The sequence below is a fragment of the Globicephala melas genome, chromosome 1 (assembly GCF_963455315.2).
Source record: "Globicephala melas chromosome 1, mGloMel1.2, whole genome shotgun sequence".
In the NCBI taxonomy this organism is placed as follows: Eukaryota; Metazoa; Chordata; class Mammalia; order Artiodactyla; family Delphinidae; genus Globicephala; species Globicephala melas.
The window spans coordinates 151,135,624-151,159,874 of record NC_083314.1 but is presented as its reverse complement, the minus strand read 5'-3'; the positions used below and the strand labels follow the sequence as shown (position 1 = coordinate 151,159,874).

At 41.0% G+C, this 24,251-nt stretch overlaps 2 protein-coding genes across 4 annotated transcripts in view; one reads left to right on the top strand and one right to left on the bottom strand.

The window, feature by feature from the left end:
* BTBD19 (BTB domain containing 19) overlaps positions 1-1,016 on the top strand; it is a 96,233-nt gene extending 95,217 nt beyond the window's left edge. The window contains exon 8 of one of the 2 annotated variants that reach the window (XM_060306269.1): positions 317-1,016. In XM_060306269.1, the coding sequence (XP_060162252.1) occupies positions 317-472 (156 nt within the window). In that variant the 3' untranslated portion in view covers positions 473-1,016. The remainder of the gene's footprint in view (positions 1-316) is intronic. The other variant, XM_060306278.1, reaches the window with a different exon arrangement.
* Positions 1-24,251, bottom strand: part of EIF2B3 (eukaryotic translation initiation factor 2B subunit gamma) — a 170,102-nt gene that overhangs the window by 67,603 nt on the left and 78,248 nt on the right. The window lies entirely within an intron of this gene.

The window sequence follows — 24,251 nt, the reverse complement described above, 5'->3', positions numbered from 1 at the left end:
GTTGAATCTAAAGATCAGTTTGGGGAGAAATGCCATCTTAACAATATTGAGTCGGGATTAACATATACACACTGCTATACATAAAACAGATAACCAATAAGGACCTACTGTACAGCACAGGGAACTATACTACATATATATAACTGAATTACTGTGCTGTACACCTGAAACTAAAATTAACTATATGTCAATAAAAAAATAAAAATATTAACCTTAAAAGAAAAAAAACCCAATATTGAGTCTTCCAATCCAGAAACACTGGAATGTGTTTCCATATACTTAAACTTTATTTCTCTTGCCTTTTGCCTCATTGCAGCCGAGAAAGCAAGATGGTTCACCAGCAGCTGTACTGGAGCCATCCAAAAAAAATTTGGTCATGGTTCTCGCTCTTGCCGCATCTGCTCAAACCAGCACAGTACGATCCAGAAATATGGCCTCAATATGTGCTGCCAGTGTTTCCTCCAGTACATGAAGGACATCAGCTTCATTAAGTTGGACTAAGTGAACTTCCTTGAATGGGTCATCCAGGACATCTACCTTATGCAGGCACAATGCTAGCTCTTTGTATATAAAATAAAAAATTTAAACTTAAAAAAAAAAACCCACAAACTTTATTTCTCTCAGCATGGTTTTGTAATTTTCAGTATTATGTCTTGATCTTCTATTAAATTTATTCCTAAGTATTTTATTCATTTTGATGCTATTATAAATGGAATTGTTTTCTTATAATTTCATTTTTATTGTCCATTGACAGTATATAGGAATATAATTGACTTTTGTACATTGATCTTGTACCCTACAACCTTGTTGAACTCTTATTAATGCCAGTAGTTTTGTGGATTCCTTAAGATTTTCTACATATAGGATCATGCTGTCTACAGATAAAGGTAGTTGTACTTCTTCCTTTCCAATCTGAATGCCATTTATGTCTTTTTCTTGCCTGAATGAACTGGCTATAATATTAAATAGAAAAAGCCAGAGAGGCCACTCTTGCTTTGTTCCCATCTTAAGGGAAACCATTCAGTCCTTCACTATTAAATATGACATTATTTAAGTTTTTTGTATTCTGTAAGTTTTTTGTAGATACCCTTTATCAGGCTGAGGCAGTTCCCTTCAATTCCCAGTTTGCTGAAAGTTTTTTTTTTTTTTTTCTAACTTATTTTATTTTTGGCTGTGTTGGGTCTTCATTGCTACGCACAGGCTTTCTCTAGCTGTGGTGAGTGGGGGCTACTCTTTGTTGTGGTGCATGGGCTTCTCATTGCAGTGGCTTCTCTTGTTGCAGAGCACAGGCTCTAGGCGTGTGGGGTGCAGTAGTTGTGGCATGTGGGCTCAGTAGTTGTGGCGCATGAGCTTAGTTGCTCCACGGCATGTGGGATCTTCCCAGACCAGGGCTCGAACCCATGTCCTCTGCACTGGCAGGCAGATTCTTAACCACTGTGCCAACAGGGAAGCCTTGTTGAAAGGTTTTATCATGAATGGGTGGTGCATTTTTTAAATTTTTTTTTCTGTGTCTATTGAGATAATCATGCAGTTTTTAATCTTTTATTCTATTAACATAGTATATTAATTGTTTTTCAGATATTAAACTAATCTTGCACGCTTAGGATAAATCTCACTTAGACATGGTTGCTGGATTCATTTTGCTAATATTCTGTTGAAGATTTTTTCACCTATATTCATAAAGGATATTGGTCTTGTGTTTTATCTAGCTTTGGTAGCAAAGAGTTATACTGGTCTCATAGAATAAGTTGGGAAGTATTCCTTCTTTCATTTTCTGGAAGGCTTTGTGAAGGATTGGTATTATTTCTTTTTAAAATGTCTGATAGAATTCACTAAAGAAGCCATCCTTACATTTTGAAGCCTCAAAGATGTTTCTTTGTTGAAAGATTTTAAATTACTAAGTTGATTTCATTAATTGCTCTAGGTCTACTCAGGTTTTCTACTTCTTCTTGAGTCAGTCAAGATGTATAGCACATGATCCTTGTGGCTCAGACTATAGCACACTGATTAACCCAGGACTCTCCTATGCTCTCAACTCACATCTGTTCTCAGTATATTGCTATGTGTGAGCTTTTTTTTTTTGGCTGCGCCATGCAGTTTGCGGGATCTCAGTTCCCCAACTAGGGATCGAACCCAGGACCCTGCAGTGAAAGTGGCGAGTCCTAACCACTGGACCACCAGGGAATTCCCTGTATGTGAACTTTAACCCAATACTCTAATTGATTCTAGTTACTAGAGGGAAGGAAGGACTGGAACCACCATCTGCTGAATAGTTATTATGTGCCAGGCATTTTGCAATGTGCTTTCACACCTTCACAACATCTCCATCTTCCTTTTACAGATTAGGAAAACACAGACTCAGAGAGGTTAAGTAAGTTTCCTAGGTCACAGAGGTAGACAGTAGTAGAACTGGGATGGAAATGTAGGTATTTGTGACTCTAAGGCTTTTCTATTACCTCATAAGGTCTCTCAAGAGACTTCTTTCTTTTCTCCGTATATAATCCTAGGAGTTCTATATAGATGAAGCCCTGTTCCAGTCTCACATCTAAATCCAAGGCAAGAAAGGTAGAATGCCTGGCTGTAATTAAAAAAAAAAATCCCTGCTTTTGTACTTGTTCCCTTGCTGAATACCCTATTTAGGAGTTCATCAACCACTAGTACCATTCAAGAAGGAGTTTGCTAAGGAATGGGGTTCTAAGTGTTGACCTAAGACAAGCCTAGAGGAACTCTTTATCATTCTGCTTCCAAGTTTCTAAGCAGATGTTAAGAAATGCTATCAGAGAAACAGCTGCCTGTTTGGGGCAAATTACTTTTAAATGTCAAGGAGTTCAAAGACCAAGCTGTACCCGTGTTTCATTTCAATATTTACTTACCCAAATTTTCTCCTCATATTAACAACTCGAAGTAATGTGTGTGAGGGACAAAGGTTTAAGATCTCCAGAGAAGCTGGAAGAAAGACTGCCATATGGACACTAGTCTTCAGGATTATGCAGGACTGAAGACTCAAGATTTTTCTGACAGCTTTGCTTTAACTCAAAGAAAACTGAACACAGAGCTATGTGTACCACCGACATCGTACAAAACAAAACAATGTAAAATTACAGAGCTAGGGAATAAAAAAGCAGTTCAGAAAGGCAGCCCAGAAAGAAAGAAATATATCCATGAAAGAGAAGATAAATATTGAAAAAAAACCCCACCCAAAACCCCCAAACCAAGTAATTACTATGGTTAAAATCATACCAGTTTTCTCCCTAGCAGAATAAACTTAAGAATTTAAATGCCCAAATCTCTTAATAACTCTAAAAAAAGGTCTGAGTTCCTTTAGTTAATAATAAGATCTATAACCCCCATGCCCAACCCCAAAGATCTTAAGGGATTCAGATGCTCATTTCCTTTAAATCTGTAGAATAGAGACAAAACTCCCTCCCCAGAATCATCATGTGTGCAGGAGAAACTGAGTTGTTTTTATCCTGTTCATTGCATAAGTTATAGCAAAGGCCAACTGGGAGTTCTATTCCCTGACATGCTCATAGTACAACGCTCATTACCTAGAAGAATGAGTAGAAAAAGGCAGATAGGTAAAGAAACAGATTATGGTAATTGCATGTTTAAAAAGTGAAATTCATCTAGACACTCCATGTGGACACACTATTAGACTTCCAGCACTGCTATGAATGGGACTGCAAGGATTTCTAGCCTAGTGGGAGAACTAGCATATATGCTGAGACAGTCCACAACAACCTAGTGAAGAAAGAAAGCCTCCACTAACCTAAACTGAGTATGTTCTAATAGTTTATATGGCTATACAGAATGACTTTTTCCAAACCAAACCGAGTCCAAATTTGGGGACAGGAGAATAGCAAGGAATGGGAACAGAATGACGAAAATTCAATTGGACAAAAACTCAAAATACAGAAGAAACTTAACTGTAACATACGCTTCTCTTTGCATAAATATAAATGTTGACAGGTGAAGGAAATGTCATGGATGCCTCCTGAATTCAGATGCCAGGATATCTGAAACTTGAAACAATGACTCATAAGAACCAGAAGCAACAATTCCAAAGAGGATAAAAGCCTCCTATGACAACTTAGCCATCTTGAAGCATTCAATGCAACAACATAAACAACTTCTCTCTTTGAAGACCTTCAGAAAATCTCCTTCTATTTTGTTTGGCAATCTTAAACATGTTCCAACAAAGAAGCATCTTCTCTCCCACTAGAAGAGCCAGAGCTAATTCCCTACTGCCTAATCATTACCATTTAAAAGAAACTAGAGACCAAGGTGTGCTTGAAACAACCAAGGTTGCTCATAAGTAGAGGAAAGAGAGTGATCTATGAAGCATGGCTACTTACTAGTTATCTATAATTCTAATGAGACAGATTTTGGAGTAAGCACCTATTACATAACTACTTGGTAGCTGTTTTATAGGAAGGCACCTGCCATACCACCCCAAATGCTTGATCTTGTTGGCACTGTAAGTCGCAGGAATGACAGATTGTTGATCATTAGGAGTGCATATGGAGTTACCAAACCAAAGGTCTGCCTATGCAGCAGAGTGAGCTATAGTGCTCAGATCCTCTCCAAGAAAAGCAGTTGTATTGAAGTGGAGGCCCTGGACTCAAAGCAGCAGAGACTGCTAGAGCTGGAAGAGTTCTTAAGAGTGCTAAGTGCTGTTCCTCATTGTACCGAGAGAAAAACGGAAATGATTTTAGTCCATGTCAAAAACAAATCACTTGGACTTCCCTGGTGGTACAGTGGTTAAGAATCCACCTGCCAATGTAGGGGACATGGGTTCGAGCCCTGGTCCAGGAAAATTCCACATGCCGCGGAGCAACTAAGCCTGTGAGCCACAACTACTGAGCCTGCGCTCAAGAGCCCACAAGCCCCAACTACTGAGCCCAAGTGCCCCAACTACTGAGCCCAAGTGCCACAACTACCGAAGCCCACGCGCCTAGAGCCCTCCTCCGCAATAAGAGAAGCCACCGCAATGAGAAGCCCGCATACCGCAACGAAGACCTAATGCAGCCAAAAATAAATAAATTAATTAATTAAAAAGAAAAAAGTCACTTCACTCCTCTACGAGACAGTCCCTAGCGTATATTCATTGAACACCTACTATATTCCAGGCACTTGGGATACAGAAGTGAACAAAATGGACATGATCCCTGCATGAAGCTTAGAGTTGAATGGAAAATCAATTATTGCAAGTATGCAATAGTTGTGAAAGGCGAGCACAGAGTATTATGGAAGCATATAATGGGGGACCCAGCCCAGGGTGGAAGATGACAGGAAGCTTCCCTTTAAGCTTAAACCTGAAAGAAAAGCAGGAGTTAGCCAGGTGAAAGGGGTGGAGAAATGAGATGGGCACTCTGGGCAGAGAAAATAGTACATGCCAAGACTCTGAGGTAGACTGGTGAGTATGAGGAACTAAAGTCGCCCAGGACCGCTAAAACAAAGAAAACAAGACGGAGAGAGGCACAAGATGAGGCTGGAGAGGTTTCAGGCCCTGTTAAGGATTTCTGTTTTTATTCTAATCTTGAGACTAATGACCACTTGTATTCTGTGATATCACTGGCTTAATAGTGAGCTAAGTCAAAGTTGAAAGGCAGCTTGGTGTAGTAAAAAGAGCACTGGACTAGGAGCCAGGATTGTAGTTCTGGCTTCATCACTTAAATATGGCATAATCTTTCTTCATGTCAGTTTCTTTGTTATAAAATGGAATATTGTGCTTCATAGAGTCGGAGAGTTTTCTGGAGCTGCTTCGGGAACTGCTACAGGAAACCTGAATCAGAATAAATCCCTGTTCTGTGTTTCATATCTCAGGCTTCTATGTAAGATTTTACTTAAAGAAAAAGTTCCACTTCCTTAAGAGAAAACTGGAAAATTATTGCAATTTTTAATCTTAGATAATATATTCATTAATTTGACAAACATGGAGGCCCATCATATTATCTCCTTGCTGCAGAGTTATTAGGATGATCAGAAATTATGCACTTAAAGTGTGTTGCATGGTATTTGCCATATATTAGGCACTCATTAAATGATAACTATTATTATTATTATTATTATTATTATTATCATCATGGGCCAAGTACCATGCTTGGTACCAGGGACACACAGCTGAAATAGACAGACGTTGCCTTTAGGAACTCATAATCTAGTAGAGAAGACTATGTGTTAATCTATTATGTATAATGTGATAACAGTGTAGGAAGCTAGAACAGAAAAAGATGCAGTGAGCTGTCTAAGGGAGCAGGGATAGGATAAGGTTTCATAGCCTGAGGTTGGTTCTGAATGCTGAGGAGAAATCTGCTACGCAGACAAAGCAGGAAAAGGATATTTCAGATTGAGGAACTAGCATATACAAAGGCAAACAGGTATGAAAAACAAAACAAACAACAAAACCTAAGATACAATGATAAAGGTTAAAGCTGGAGGGGTAGCCAGAGGCCAGATTATGGAGAGCCGCCTACAATGCTTAGATGTCATGTTAAAGAGCTTGGATTTTGTCTCTTAGGTGATGGAAAAACCATGGGAAGTTACTGTTTTAAGGAAATACATATACACGGTATGCTGGCTTATGTATTAACTTAGCTGATCTGGAATTATGTTATGCAAAATTCTCTTCTCTGAATCGTTCTGAGTTAGCAATGGCTACAAGAGATATTCTGTGTGACATTTAGAAGGCAGAAGGAAAGCTGCAGACACATTTTTTAATGCTCTGAAGGTCAATGGATGGTGCTACGTATTATGGCAACCTGTGCATGTCACTGAGATGCCAGCTCACCTAGCAGGCAGAGAACAGTACCCAGACCTGCAGCTCCTCCGGAACCTACCAGATATCCTCCTTCAGCTTCTCTGGAATCCTGAGCCAAGCACTGTGTAGCTCTGTGGTGAAGGATGTCAGTTCTCCTGCAGATCACCCACAATAATGAAGCTAAAAGTGATGAGAGACAGATGTGGGTTCCTGTTTGTTCTTGCTCTTGTCTACATCCAGCTTTCCTTCTGACTGTTGGTCTAGCTGACTGATAGCGATTTCAGGCTCAACACTATACAGAAGCAACAACATGCACACAGAGCTCTACCAACTTCCACAATTGCAAAATAATCCCTTATTCTGTATCACTCATAGCAGCTCTACTTCTCTAATATAGAAATTGCTACCAGAAGTGGTCCTGGAAGAACAGAACCTTAAGGATGGGTTTGCTGAATTGGTTCTGTGTCATCTGGACTTAGTTCTTTGATTTGATTAGGTTCAAAGGCCTTTCAACTGACTGATGACACCCATCTAGATTAACCAGGATAATTTCCCTCACTTAAAATCAACAGATTGTTGGGCTTCCCTGGTGGCGCAGTGGTTGAGAGTCCGCCTGCCGATGTAGGGGACACGAGTTCGTGCCCCGGTCCAGGAAGATCCCACATGCCGCAGAGCGGCTGGGCCCATGAGCCATGGCTGCTGAGCCTGTGCATCTGGAGCCTGTGCTCCTCAGTGGGAGAGGACACAACGGTGAGAGGCCCACGTACCACAAAAAAAAAAGAAAAAAAAAATCAACAGATTGTTGACATTATTAACCACATCTATAAAATACCTTCACAGTAACACCTAGGTTAATATTTGACTGAAAAAACTAGGTATTAGAGCATAGCCAAATTGACACATAAAATAACCACCTCATAGACTGATGAGAACCACATGTCTAACATTAATACGGAGGTCAACAAAGCCTTCCTAGGCAGGATTACACTGCTGCTCACCCTCCCTGTCATCTTAACCCAGAGCGCCGGAACCTGCTGAAGCGTGGAACATCCCTCACCTTCCCCAAGAGGTGCTTGATACAGCAATATGCATAGCTCCATTGACAAAAGGCTCCTATTCAGAGACAAACCCTGGAAAAAGAGTTGTCTCTCCCAAATTATCCTTCCAAGCTGCCTGGTCCACTATGTCTGAAGAATTTAATAAAAAAGAGTTACCATCCTCTATAGAATGGTATAGAGGATGAAAACTGACACATTTATTTGCACTCCACTCAGTCCCACTGGCCTAGCTAATATGAACTTCCAGCAGGTCCACCTTTCAGTCCTCATTCTCCAAGGAACATGAAGCAACATTCCCATTATCTTTAGGTCCAGTTCCCAGCTGGCTGTGTAGATAGAGAGAGGCAAAGGCCCAGTGAAGGATCACTCAGGGGTTCATCCCTCAAGGCTTGGTTCCAGCTCTTGCATGGCTAGAGTTACATCATATTCGGAAGATTTTACAAGACAACCTGCTCAGGCACTCCCACCCTTTGGGGTTCAACAGTTGGGTAAATAAATTTCTCCTGAGTGGTAGATGTGCTAGGCACTGAGCTGTATTAAGTATATAAATATTGAATGAAACACAGCTCTAATCTAGTAATCACTTTATTGTTTGTAAACCTGTAAGACTTCCCTTTGCTTTTATTAAACCTTTTCATATTATTCTTTGTGCTTCAGAGAAACTGCGTAACTCAGTTACTTTTGCTTTCCTTTCTCTGTGTCTTCGCTCATGTGGTTCTTTCTGGAATGCCTGCCTCTACTCGTGTGCCACTACTCCCAACATGTATAAATCCTTAAAGCTCCAGCCTCAAATGTAATTTTCTCCTTAAAAAATTCCCAGATTCTCCTAATCTACTGAGGTTTTTTTTCCCTTTCTAAATACTTATGGAATTCTACCAGAGAAATCACTTACAGTACTAACGTTCTATTCTGCATTGTGTATATCTATCACCTCTTTCGGGGAAGGAAGATTTGAGACTTGATCATCATAGCAGCACATTGTGTCCAGAACAGTGTACTACATGGCAGGCACTAAATACTTACTGAATGTCCAGAAGAGTACACATTCTAATAAGAGATATAGACTCATCAGAAACAAATATTAGAGACTTCAGGAGGGTCCTGACGAGTTTGGGTGTACTTCAGAATATTCCTGGTTGGTCCAGGAGAGTTGGCAAGGTTAGATGCACTGTAGGGAGTGGGAAGAAAGGGGTAGGAATGGGACAAACTACTGAATGATACAGTTAGTCCTAGTATGACAGGCCCCCTACAGTCAGGGTAGCAGCTATTAGCTAGCTATGCTGAGGACCTCCTCCCAACCTCACTTCCACCTTAGGGACTGCCTAACATGCAATACGGCTCATATAACCTTAAAACGTTCTCAGTTTTTCCCAAGTTAAAATACTCTTTTTCAAACTTTCCTTCTCCTCCTTCTAGTTCAACTTCTATCCTTCACAGCCAAATTTCTCAGAAGCATAGTCCAACATGCTGTCACCATTTAACATCTTCCACTCTACCCACTTTGATAAAGTCATTAATGACTTCCATTTTAGTAAAATACAGTGATCATTTAAAAATTATCATCTTAGCAAACCTCACAGTCACATTCAACACTACTGTTACTTTCTTCCTCTGGCTTCTGTGACACACGTTCTCTTGGTTTTCCTTTTCTCTTTCTCTCTCTGACTTAAACTCCTTTGGAAGCTCATGATCCTCTAGCTGGCGTAAGCCTGTTCCTAACCCTCTTTCCTCCTCATTCTGTGCTCTTCCTAAGAGATTTCATCCGTGCCCATATCTTCAGTCATCATCTATATATCAGTAATTACAAATTTTTATCTTAGGCATAGTGCTAACCTCTGAGCTCCAAGTATATATTGGGTTGCCCAAAAAGTTCCTTTGTTTTTTTTGTTTTTTTAAAAACACCTTTATTGGGGTATGATTGCTTCACAATGGTGTGTTAGTTTCTGCTGTATAACAAAGTGAATCAGCTATATATATATACACACATCCCCATATCTCCTCCCTCTTGCATCTCCCACCCTCCCTATCCCACCCCCTCTAGGTGGACACAGAGCACCCAGCTGATCTCCCTGTGCTATGCGGCTGCTTCCCACTAACTATCTATTTTACATTTGGTAGTGTATATATGTCTGTGCCACTCTCTCACTTCGTCCCAGCTTACCCTTCCTCCTCCCCGTGTCCTCAAGTCCATTCTCTACGTCTGCATCTTTATTCCTGTCCTGCCCCTAGGTTCTTCAGAACCATTTTTTTTTTTTTTTTTTTAGATTCCATACATATGTGTTAGCATACGGTATTTGTTTTTCTCTTTCTGACTTACTTCACTCTGTATGACAGTCTCTAGGTCCATTCACCTCGCTACAAATAACTCAATTTCATTTCTTTTTATGGCTGAGTAATATTCCATTGTTTATATGTGCCACATCTTCTTTATCCATTCATCTGTCATTGGACACTTAGGTTGCTTCCATGTCCTGGCGATTGTAAATAGAGCTGCAATGAACATTGTGGTACATGACCCTTTTTGAATTATGGTTTTCTCAGGGTATATGCCCAGTAGTGGGATTGCTGGGTCGTATGATAGTTCTACTTTTAGTGTTTTGAGGAACCTCCATACTGTTCTCCATAGTGGCTGTATCAATTTACATTCCCATCAACAGTGCTAGAGGGTTCCCTTATCTCCACACCCTCTCCAGCATTTATTGTTTGTAGATTTTTAGATGATGGCCATTCTGACTTATGTAAGGTGATACCTCATTGTAGTTTTGATTTGCGTTTCTCTAATGATTAGTGATGTTGAGCATCCTTTCATGTGTTTGTTGGCAATCTGTATATCTTCTTTGGAGAAATGTCTGTTTAGGTCTTCTGCCCATTTTTGGATTGGGTTGTTTGTTTTTTTGATATTGAGCTGAGCTGCATGAGCTGCTTGTATATTTTGGAGATTAATCCTTTGTCAGTTGCTTCGTTTGCAAATATTTTCTCCCATTCTGAGGGTTGTCTTTTCATCTTGTTTATGGTTTCCTTTGCTGTGCAAAAACTTTTAAGTTTCATTAGGTCCAGTTTTTGTTTATTTTTGTTTTTATTTCCATTTCTCTAGGAGGTGGGTCAAAAAGGACCTTGCTGTGAGTTATGTCATGGAGTGTTCTGCCTATGTTTTCCTCTAAGAGTTTAATAGTGTCTGACATTACATTTAGGTCCTTAATCCATTTTGAGTTTATTTTTGTGTATGGTGTTAGGGAGTGTTCTAATTTCATTCTTTTACATGTAGCTGTCCAGTTTTCCCAGCACCACTTATTTATTTATCTTATATATATATATACTTAAAATTATGTATTTATTTATTCATGGCTGTGTTGGGTCTTCATTTCTGTGCGAGGGCTTTCTCTAGTTGTGGCAAGCGGGGGCCACTCTTCATCGTGGTGCACAGGCCTCTCACTATCGTGGCCTCTCTTGCTGCGAAGCACAGGCTCCAGACGTGCGGGCTCAGTAATTGTGGCTCACGGGTCCAGTTGCTCCGCGCCATGTGGGATCTTCCCAGACCAGGGCTCGAACCCATGTCCCTTGCATTGGCAGGCAGATTCTCAACCACTGTGCCACCAGGGAAGCCCTCAGCACCAGTTACTGAAGAGGCTGTCTTTTCTCCAGTGTATATTCTTGCCTCCTTTGTCAAACATAATGTGACCATATGTGCGTGGGTTTATCTCTGGGCTTTCTATCCTATTCCATTGACCTATGTTTCTGTTTTTGTGTCAGTACCATACTGTCTTGATTACTGTAGCTTTGTAGTATAGTCTGAAGTCAGGGAGCCTGATTCCTCCAGCTCCACTTTTCTTTCTCAAGATTGCTTTGGCTATTCGGGGTCTTTTGTATTTCCATACAAATTGTGAAATTTTTTGTTATAGTTCTGTGAAAAATGCCATTGGTAGTTTGGTAGGGATTGTACTCAATCATTTCCTTTGGGTTTTTCTGTAACATCTTATGAAAAAGCTAAAGGAACTTTTTGGCCAACCCAATATATAAAGCTTCCTACTTTAAGACATCTTTGGGCTTCCTTGGTGGCGAAGTGGTTGAGAGTCTGCCTGCCAATGCAGGGGACACGGGTTTTATCCCTGGTCTGGGAGGGTCACACATGCCACAGAGCAACTAGGCCCGTACGTCACAACTACTGAGCTTGCACTCTAGGGCCTGTGAGCCACAACTACTGAGCCCCCGCGCCTCGACTACTGAAGCCCGCGTGCCTAGAGCCCGTGCTCAGCAGCAAGAGAGGACACCACAGTGAGAGGCCTGTGCGCCACAATGAGGAGTAGCCCCCGCTCGCTGAAACTAGAGAAAGCCTGCATGCAGCAGTGAAGACCCAGTGCAGGCAAAAAAAAGAAAGACGTCTTTACCTGGATGCCTTAAAAACACCTCAAATTCAGCCCAAACGTTGGATCTCACCTCCATAAACTCAGTGTTCCCTATCTCACTATATATCCTGTAGCTCAAACCAAAATGTGAGTCATTCCTGACAACTTTCCACACCTCAGCACCAAGGCTCAATCACACACCAAGTCCTCATATTTTACCTGTGAAATCCTTCTCTAATTTATCCACTTTTCTTTGTCTCCACTGTCAATGCCATAGTCCAAATTACCATTACTTCTCCTGGATTACCATAATACCCTCCCTTACCTGGTCTCGCTACAACCTCTCTTACCCAACTCCAATCCATTCTTCACACTACATCCAAAGTTACCTTTTCAAAGGGCAATTTGATCATGTCATTCTCCTACTTAAAATCCTTTGGTGGTTAGGACTGTGGTAGATTATTTTCAAAAACGGCCACAATTATTCCCCTCTCTGAACCCATAACTCTTTGTAAAGTAACTCTGCACTTCCTCCCATTAAGAGGTAAAGTTTATTTTCCCACCCCATGAGTCTGGGCTAGCCTTGTGACTGCTTTGACCAAAAGAATATGGTAGGAATGATGCTGTTTCAGCCCTTTCTCCAATATATAAGACTGAAAGGTCTTACTAGGCTCTGTCCTTAAAAATTCCATGCCAAGAGTACATTCAAACACAAGATGACATGCTGGCTCCATTAATGTCCTCTTCCAACAAATTTATTTGGCTCCTACTTATGTTAGGGCACGTATTAGATCCTAGGGTTAATAAGACAAATAAAATACAATTGTTGTCCTCATGTAACTTATAGTCCAGAGCAACAAAAGTTACAGATGTTTTCTAGAATCTGTATAGTATATAGAAGAATACAAAGGAAGAAGGGTCAATTTTGTCTAGTACAAAGACAGTCAGGAAAAGCTTCAAAGAGAAGTGATATTTTAGCTGAGTCTTGAAAGAAGAGCAGGTATTTAGCCAGGGATGGAGGGGTAACTTCGGTTGAAGGAGTTCCAGGAATGATGAAAGCAAAAGGACAGAGGTGTAAAAAGAAATGCATAAGTCAGAGAAGTAAAAGCAACTCTCCATAGCCATATGGTGGAGTGTTGACTATGAGGTTGTATTTGGGGAATGGTAAGATATAAGGCTGGAGGAGTAAGCATGGTTAGATGACTAAGGGTCTTATGAATTTGTACTTTATCCTATAATAATGTGTTTACAGGTGTAGGAGAAAGAAATAGTAGAAAGCAATGTTGAAAATTCTGGAAAATGCTGAAAAAACTGACGAAGCAAGATTCCACGGGAGGCATAAGAAAATGGGATAAAAGACATAAGTGAAGGGTCTAGTCCTAAATAGGAGAAAGGAAACTTCTAAGGCTACGGAAAAGGAACTGAAGATGGGTCTGAGTAAAGATAAAATCATGGGAAGGGATAGTATGCTGGGGAAATAAGCATCTGTTAGTTAGGATTCTCTCACAGAAGGAGAAAGCAGGGTCATTTTCTGAAGCAGGAGAGTGGTGGATGGTTGATAATAGCTGCTGAGTGAAGCGGAAAGGTGGTCCAGGACAGGTGTAAGAATGCGAGTGGTTCTTAGGGCTCAGCCAAGATTGGGACCGTGAATTTATAGTGATGCCAGTCTACAACATTGCATGATATTTCTCCTGAAGACTTTAATAGAACAGATGTAGGAGTGGACAAAGTAAATGTTAAGAGTAACCCAAAGTTGAGGGTTATGAGGGCAGATATAACAAAAGAACAATGAGTGAGGATATGGAAGGAAATGCCTAAAGTAATATAAGGTCTAGATTAGATGAAGAAGGAAATGAGGGTGAGAAAGAGAAAAAAGAGAAAGAGAGAGGGAGGGAGGAAGAGCGGGAGGAAGGGGTGGTAAGTGACTAAAAGATATAAGGGGACTGAAATGAAGTAAACAGGATCCTGGGTAAAGATGGCAGACTGAACACAGGCATTAAGCCCTATTCTTTTGAAAGCTCATTAAAGTGACAGTAAACAGTTTTTGTTTTGTTTTGTTTTTTAAAGTGTATTTTATTTATTTATTTTTGGCTGCGTTGGGTCTTTGTTGCTGTGTGCAGGCATTCTCTAGTTGTGGTGAGCAGGGGCTTCTCTTCATTGTGGTGCACGGGCTTCTCATTGTGGTGGCTTCTCTTGTTGCAGAGCACGGGCTCTAGGCAGGTGGGCTTCAGTAGTTATGGCATGTGGGCTCAGAAGTTGTGGCTCACGGGCTCCAGACAGCAGGCTCGGTAGTTGTGGCACACGGGCTTAGTTGCTCCACAGCATGTGGGATCTTCCCAGACCAGGGTTCGAACACGTGTCCCCTGCATTGGCAGGCGTATTCTTAACCACTGTGCCACCAGGGAAGCCCGGTAAACGGTTCTTCAATTTTGTTTTTGAAGGCATTATCCCCAAGGACAAAGATTAGGAGAGGAGAGTATAGTAACAAAATTTTAGAAACTGTAAAGGATAGTGGTAAGAGATTTAGCATATCTAAGAAAGCTGAATCCTAAACCAGCCATAAGGAAAGCTGATTTGTACTGCAGAAGCCCTGAAATGATCAGGAATTGGTAGCACAGCTTTTAACCACCTAGAAAGGAGATTGGAAGAGTTTTCTCTGAACTCTGTAGCCAGTCCAAAAAAAAAAGACTTAAGAATACTGACATGGGGGTTCTCATAAATAACCCTATCTACCATAAACAAAACCCTCAGAATGGGAGAAAATACTTGCAAACAAAGCAACCAACAAGTGATTAATCTCCAAAATATACAAACAGCTCATGTAGCTCAATATCAAAAAAAAAAAAAATCAAAAAATGGGCAGAACATCTGAATAGACATTTCTCCAAAGAAGACATACAGATGGCCAAAAGGTACATGAAAAGATGCTCAACATCACTAATTATTAAAGAAATGCAAATGAAAACTACAATGAGGTATCACCTCACAGGGTCAGAATGGCCATCATCAAAAAACTCTACAAACAATAAATGCTGAAGAGGGTGTGGAGAGAAGGGAAGCCGCCTACACTGTTGGTGGCAATGTAAATTAGTACAGCCACTATGGAGAAGAGTACGGAGGTTCCTTAAAAAACTAAAAATAGGGGCTTCCCTGGTGGCACAGTGGTTGAGAGTCCGCCTGCCGATGCAGGGGACACGGGTTCGTGCCGCGGTCCGGGAAGATCCCACGTGCCGCGGAGCGGCTGGGCCCGTGAGCAATGGTCGTTGAGCCTGCGCGGCTGGAGCCTGTGCTCCGCAACGGGAGAGGCCACAACAGTGAGAGGCCGACATACTGCAAAAAAAAAACCAAAAACAAAAAACTAAAAATAGGGGACTGCCCTGGTGGTGCAGTGGTTAAGAACCCGCCTGCCAATGCAGGGGACACGGGTTTGAGTCCCGGTCCAGGAGGATCCCACATGCTGCTGAGCAGCAAAGCCCGTGCGCCACAGCTGCTGAGCCTGCGCTCTAGAGCACGCAAGCCACAACTACTGAGCCCCTGTACCACAACTGCTGAAGCCCGCGTGCCTAGAGCCTGTGCTCTGCAACAAGAGAAGTCACCACAATGAGAAGCCCATGCACCACAACAAAGAGTAACCCCTGCTCGCCAAAACTAGAGAAAGCCCATGTGCAGCAACGGAGACCGAACGCAGCCAAAAAAATAAAAACAAACAAACAAACAACTAAAAATAGAACTACCATATGCCCCAGCAATCCCACTCCTGGGCATATACTGGAGAAAACCATAATTCGAAAAGATACATGCACCCCAATGTTCATTGCAGCACTATTTACTACAGCCAGGACATGGAAGCAACCTAATGTCCATCAACAGAGGAATGGATAAAGAAGATGTGGTACATATATACAATGGAATATTACTTAGCCATAAAAAGAACAAAATAATCCCATTTGCAGCAACATGGGTGGACCTAGAGATTGTCATACTGAGCGAATAAGTCAGACACAGAAAGACAAATATCATATGATATTGTTTATATGTGGAATCTGAAAGAAAGGGTACAAGTGAACTTATTTACAAAACAGAAGTAAAGTAGAAAACAAACTTATGGTTACCAGGGGATAAGGGAGGTAGGATAAATTGGGACATCGGGACTGACATATACACACTACTATATATAAAATAGATAACTAATAAGAACCTACTGTATAGCACAGGGAGCTCTACTCAATACTCTGTAACGGCCTATATGGGAAAAGAATCTTAAAAAAAAAAAAGAGTGGATATATGTATATGTATAACTGATTCACTTGGCGGTACACCTGAAACTAACACAACATTGTAAATCAACTATACACCAGTAAAAATTTAAAAATAAATACATAAATAACCCTATCTATGTCACTTTATAGATGTAAGAGTTAAAAGTATTAGAAGAGTTAAAGTTTCAGTGCCGATACTGGACAAGACACCTTGGGAAATGTTCCTCCCCCCTCCCCTCAAAGAACTGCCAAGTGGAGAAGTATTCTAGGAGTTACAGCTGGTAAGTAGCAGTGGGGATACTAATATAGATAAACAGCATGTATTTCAAGACTTTCCACACCATCAGGAAAATAATCAAGAATGTGAACCCATTTTTCATCATCTGTAGTCCCAGAAATAGAGATCTGGCCATGATCTTTGAGGCTCTGACTTAAGTTTCTGTCTTTTTTCCAAGATGAACGTGTGAACATTTTATTCCATTTTAAAAGATATCGTTTAGAAGCTTGTTTTAATATTTTCATTACCCTTCCAGTAATAAAACCCTTGACTAGTATTCAAAAGAAAACAACATAACATTGGAGAAAGGCTACATGATTTTCTTATTAAATATTTGGCACAAATACCTTTACTTATGAGTTATTAAAAACACATGTCTTTCAGAAGTGGGAATTTTAGAGGTGAGCAGTGGGGGGGGGCTTTAAAGAACAACTAAGCCAATTTCAGCTGGGGAAACTGAGGCTTAGAGAAGCAAAGTGATTTGCTCAGCGTCATACAGCTTTTGTCTCAAGACTAAATTCTAAATTCTCTGGACTTGAATTTCTAGTACAATTTCTTTCTATCAGTAACATTCTTTTCCACTACATATAATGCCTTTCCAAGTCAGTAATGCATCAATTCGACATGTGGCAAAGGTGTTGTGCTTTCTCCAAATCCACTGAGGTAGTACGAATTTGGGCCCAGTGGAGTGAAGTCACCAGTACTGTCTGATGACAGAGGGAGAATGCCTCTGTACCTGACCATAGGCTCAGCAGGACTCCTATTCCAAGTGTCTTACACTATCTCACTTTCCAGGACCAAATATGCCTGAAGCCCAACGAAACAGAACACTCTCTTTGCAATCAAGCAAATACTCCCTCCTCTGCTGGAAACAGAGAAAACAGATGGGATGTACATTCCATCATCACTGTCCTTTTCTCTTACAACCAGTACCTATAAAAGTAAGAAAACTATAAAACAAGAGGTTTTTGGCTCTCTATATACACAAACGCCTTTTCCAATATAACTTTGGTGACTTCCCAACAGGAACTAGCCCCCACCTTTGGAAATTCAGTTTGAAAAGAAAGACAGGAAGTATTGTATTCTGATATTCAAAAAGTGCTTGAAAATCTGAATCTAATTAACTATCCCACCATCTCACTGAGGCGAGGAGGAGCCATAGGAATAGGGTCATAGGAATGGGAGGAACATTTTTACTGCTCATTTATCCAGCCAGCTGCCCTATTACGGCTATACACCAAAGACCCTGAATCACTGGGGGATAGATTACAAGTTAGAAGAATGGAATGGAGAGAAAAAAATCTGCCAACAATCAAATGTGCAACCTAGTCTTAGGAAACTGGTAGAAGATCTGGCTTTAATGGCCCCAGCATTTACCCAAGGCCTTGAGCTCAATAGGTATGAAGGAAAAATATACCTCCATCTGCTCTTCATTTTCACCTTACCTCTTGGCTGTGTCCACCTTCTTTGATCATATCATGCTCAAACCTTGCTCTCTTTGGCAGGGACCACTGGGACTATGGTACTTACTAACGGTTCACCACATGGAGCAATAAACTAGTTCCCAGGGAGGGTAAAGAGAAAGCAGGAGACAATTTCCACCTTATAGCTGTAATTATAGAAACATATGACTCTGGCTTCTAAGAACTTTATGTCTAAACCTGCCAAATCTAATGTTGCATAAACATCAGTGTTTAATGGATGCATAAATGAGTCAGGTCCCTTGTTTCTCATAACAATAGATGACCACAAGTAGTTCTTTCTACATTCTAAAGGACAAAATCCTTTCCCCTTTGGAATTTTGTCAATCTAGCAATGCAACGCTGCGTTTCTTTTTAGGTCTTATACCTTAAATCTATCCTGCGTACTGCTGTCAGACTACCTTTCCAGAGTCCTGAATTATAAATATTATTTCTCTCCTTAAAATGTCTTTAATAATTCCCCAGTATTCAAGGCCCTCTATTTTTTTTTTTTTTTTTTTTTTGCGGTACGCGGGCCTCTCACTGTCGTGGCCTCTCCCGTCGCGGAGCACAGGCTCCGGACACGCAGGCTCAGTAGCCATGGCTCACGGGCTGAGCCGCTCCGCGGCATGTGGGATCTTCCCAGACCGGGGCACGAACCCGCGTCCCCTGCATCGGCAGGTGGACTCTCAACCACTGTGCCACCAGGGAAGCCCGGCCCTCTATTTTTTTAAAAAATTAATTAATTTATTTATTTTTGGCCGCGTTGGGTCTTTGTTGCTGCACACGGGCTTTCTCTAGTTGTGGTGAGCAGGGGCTACTCTTAGTTGTGGTGCGTGGGCTTCTCATTTGTGGTGGCTTCTCTTGTTGCAGAGCACAGGCTCTAGGTGTGTGGGCTTCAGTAGTTGTGGCACATGGGCTCCAGTAGTTGTGGCATGTGGCCTCCAGTAGTTGTGGAACGTGGGCTCAGTAGTTGTGGCTCGTGGGCTCTAGAGCACAGGCTCAGTAGCTGTGGCGCATGGGCTTAGTAGCTCCGCGGCATGTGGGATCTTCCCAGACCAGGGCTTGAACCCGTGTCCCCTGCACTGGCAGGCGGATTCTTAACCACTGTGCCACCAGTGAAGCCCAAGGCCCTCTATTTGTGTACCAACTTAACTTCCCAGCCTTATCTCCTAGTGCTCTCCAGTAGGGATCTTCCATTTGGGCTAAACTGTTCCTAAACAAGTCTTGCATACCCTGCCTCCACACCTTTGCTCAGAGCATTCTCCCCACATAGGATTCAGCTTCCCATGTCCCTTTCCATATCAGATCCAAATCCATCCTTCAAGTCCAAATTATTCTATTACATTTTCCTGACCACCTCAGCCCCTAGGGTTTGATGCTTCCCCTGAGTTCTTAGAACACTGTTGGCCATAATTGTTCAGAATCTGATATTGTTTGCTATTATTTGTTAGGCTTTTATATGCATAATCTTATATTCCACCAAGGCTAATGAACTCTTTAAATACCAAAACAGTGGTTTAACAAGAGGAGGAAACTAATGAACACTGTGTTCCTGAAAAGTAGAAAGCATAAGCTAACAGAAAAGGCCCAGATCTGTCACTAACTAGATAATGATATGGAATAAACCCTTTTTCCTTTGGTTTTCAGTATCACTATTTGAAATATAGGGGACTGGACCAAATGACCTTCTAGCTGTGACAGTTTATGATTCTAAAATATCTGTAAATAAGATATTTTCAATACATTAAGAGATACCCTTTCATTGCATCTTTATGTTGAGCTCTTCTAAAATATAAAGAAACCCTCCTCTGTTTCCTAAAATTTGATTTTGATAAATGGTTTAGGAGAAAAAAAATCTGTAACAAACCCCTTGCTTCTTTTTTCACAGAAAGAATTCCAGATCCAGTCAGCTATATCCTGACTGCTGTAAGAAACAAGCTGTGTTAACAAGGTCCCATCATAGATACTCTTTATAGAGAGGGAGAGAAAAACAAACAAACAACAACCAAAAAAACCCAACTCTAGTGGGGCTGGTAAACTACAGCCTGCCAGTTGGATGACCCTGCTGCCTGTTTTTGTAGATAAAGTTTTACTGGAACACAGCCATGCTCACCTGTTACATATCTATGGATGCTTTTGTGCTATAACAGCAGCGTTGAATAAATGCAACAGACACCAGATGGTCTGCAAAGTCTAAAATATTTACTACTTACCCCTTACAGAAAAAGTTTGCCAATCCTTGTTCTCTACCTTAACATTCATCACAGAGTGCCAAAGCCCTAGATTACAGACTCAATCATAGCTGGTCACTAGGTGATTTCCCACTTATTTGTTCAACAAATATTCACTGAGATTTCTTATTACTATCTAATCTTCATTTATTTCCTCATCTGTAAAATGGCATATAATAGTATCTACTTCATAGGGTTATTGTAAAAACGCCTTTAACACAATGCCAGGCACAAAATTTGAAAAGCCGTAGCTGCTATTGTCATCATCATCATCATAATCGTCATCATCATCACCATAATCATCATCTCTACCACCACCACCACCAACACTACCATCACCATCCTTTCCTGATGCTGTAGGAAAAGCAGGTTCTCTCTGATGGCCATGACCACCTAAGTGAAAGGGGAGAATCCTAGCATCTCTGTGGCTTGACTTCATACTTAGGAAAGAGCTATATGTTGACAGCACTCAGACTGCAATCACAAGAATACAGGAAATGTTCTTTTGATATGAAATGGCAGTTGACCCTATAGGCTTCTGACACCAGACATAACAGACACTCAATATCTTTTCCAGAGTTTATCAGGAAGACAAATATGATTTGAATTTATGAACACCTCTCTTGAGGACTTAGAGCTTGCTTGTAGTCCCAAACTCAAGCGACATTAAAAAACAATGTGAAATTAAATGAGTCCACTGACTTATCACTACCTTCCAAATCAACCATTTACCCAGATTTGGTAACAAACAAATTTTCTCACTTTTTTGAGAACTATGATTTTTTAAAAAGTCCAACAGCCTGAAATATGTATGTAGCTTTTTCTAATTCAATCCAACAAGCAAATGTTGGATTGAAATGGGTGTCTACTTTTCCCTATTACAATGTTGGTCATGTCTCTCTAACATGCACAGAAGTTGTCTGAGGAAATAAGTATGCTTTATGTTCTTTTTAGGATCCTTCAAAATTCTGGATAGGAATCCTAAGTGATTCACTGAATCCTAAGTGATTCACAGATGATTTAAAATCAAGTGCCAACATCAACTGATAAATAATGGATAACTCAAATGTGATATATCCACACAATGAAATACTAGTCAACAATAAAAAGGAATGAAGTACTGACATAAGCGCTAACACAGATGAACCTTCAAAACATTAGGCTAAGTGAAAGAAGCCAGTCACAAAAGGTCACATATTGTATGATTACATTTCTATGAAATGTTCAGAATAGGCAAATATATATATATATATATATATATATATATATATATATATATATATATATATATATATACACACACACACACACACACAGAAAGTAGATTAGTGCTTGCCTAGGGCAGGAGGGGAGAACTGGGGAGAAATTGGGAGTACCTTAATGGGTACCAGGTTTCTTTTGGGGGTAGTAAAAATGCTTTAAAAATGGACTGTGGTGATGGTTGCAAAACTCTGTGAATATATTAAAAACCATGGAATTGCACACTTTAAATGGGTAATTGTATGTTGTGTGAATTATATTTCAATAAAGCTGTTATAAAAAAAAGGGAAAATCAAATGCTAGGACTTCTGTCTTCCATCTAAGATTTATAAAGCTGGAAAGAGAGTTGCTCTCATTCTAACAACAACAACAAAGAATAATCTACAAAATCATAACTTTTCTTGAGCTCATCACAGGGCAACCAAGTAGTGAGAAATCTAAGGAAAGATAAGAGACTCCAAGGAGAGATGAGATATCAACACTGGCTCACATATGGCACAGCATGGTAGGAAGACAGGGTTACCATACAAGCAGGTAAGAAGAATTCAGTTAAAACTCTTAAAGTGGGCTTCCCTGGTGGCACAGTGGTTAAGAATCTGCCTGTCAATGCAGGGGACACAGGTTCGAGCCCTGGTCCGGGAAGATCTCACATGCCGCGGAGCAACTAAGCCTGTGCACCACAACTACTGAGCCTGCGCGCCTAGAGCCTGTGCTCCACAACAAGAGAAGTCAAAGCAATGAGAAGCCCGCGCACCACAACGAAGAGTAGCCCCTGCTCGCCACAACTAGAGAAAAGCCCTCATGCAGCAACGAAGACCTAATGCAGCCAAAAATAAAAAAAGAAATAAAATAAATTTATATATAAAAAAATTCTTAACATGTTTCTTCTTTGTTTCTTTTCCCCCTCCCTCCCTTCTCTCTCTCCGCCGCCCCCTTTCTTTTTTAGCTGTGCCACGCATTATGTGGGACCTTAGTTCCCCGACCAGGGATCAAACCTGCGCCCCCTGCATTGGAAGTGTGGAGTCTTAACCACTGGACCGCCAGGGAAGTTCCAAAATTTTTAACACATTTCTAAAGGCTGAGTGGTAACTAGCCTGAGAGGATACCATCCCAGAGACCATAGACACATGAGGTATTTGTACTTACTTTTCTCAAAGACACAGAACTGTGTACTACAAAGAGTAAAGTTTACTGTAGGTAAATGATACCTCAATAAACCCAACTTAAAAAAAAAAAATCTGGGCTTCCCTGGTGGCGCAGTGGTTGAGAGTCCGCCTGCCGATGCAGGGGACACGGGTTCGTGCCCCGGTCCGGAGGATCCCACATGCCGCGGAGCGGCTGGGCCCGTGAGCCATGGCCGCTAAGCCTGCGTGTCCGGAGCCTGTGCTCCACAGTGGGAGAGGCCACAACGGTGAGAGGCCCGCGTACCGCAAAAAAAAATCTAGTGCCAGGTAATTAGAAACAATCTAAATGCCCAGCAATACTAGATATGGTTAATAAATGATATATATTCATATGACAGATGATTATACAGCTATTGAAAACCATGTTAAAAAACCAAGAAGACTGTGGTAGTCAGGATAATGGCCCCTCAAAGATGTCAACATCCTAATCCCTGGAACCTGTGAACATGTTACCTTATATGGCAAAAGGGAATTTGCAGATGTGATTAAGTTAAGAATCTTGAGATGGGTGGATTATTCTAGATTATCCTGGTGGCCTGGTGGACTCGATGTAATTACAAGGGTCCTTTTTAGATGAAGACAGTCAGCTAAGTACTTTCTAACTGACAAGTCATTTAGTTCTCTAGAATCACCCAGCCCTGAATGCTCAAATGTCAACATATTAGGCCTGACTACAACATCACAAAACTAGTGGGCTGCCATTTGATTTATTTGGTCCTGCAAACATATCTATGGTGTTGGGCAGATGTGCCTCCGTTAGCTGGAACCCTCTCCTTCCGCTATGAACGTGACCTGTAGCCCCTGGAGAATGAGAATCAGAGTTCCAAGCAGCAGTTTCAGGTGCCGGATCCACTTTCATCACTGCATCCATTTATTCCTAGGGAGTGGAAAATTCCTTTGCACTCTGATAAACTAAATAACTATCCCTTTATCAAATATTTATAGAGCAGCACTATAGGGCCACAAACTGGTAAATTGAAAGGAGTGTCTAGTACAGTAGTTTTCAACTTTGGTACATTAGAATCACCCAAGGAACTTAAAAAAAACGCTCATCCTATACCAGACTATTTAAAAAAGAATCTCTAGGGTACATCAACATTTTAAAATATGCTCCCCAGGGTTGAGAACTGCTGGCCTTGTGAGAAGGACAGACAAGAAATCAATGCTTACAGGAGTGTGAGGCTGGAAAGACTCTAATTGAATGGATATACATTTTTTGGTACATTCTCAGTCAGGCGTTATAAGAGGCACAAATGTTATTAGATACCATTCATCACCGTTTTTATACATGCAGAGGCCAGTGCAACAGGTGTGCTTTCAGAGAAAAAAAACCATCCAGGAAATTTTACTCTACAATTGAAAGAATGATCACTCCAAGAGTGAGTAAGTTTGCTTTATCAGGCAAGGCAAACCACA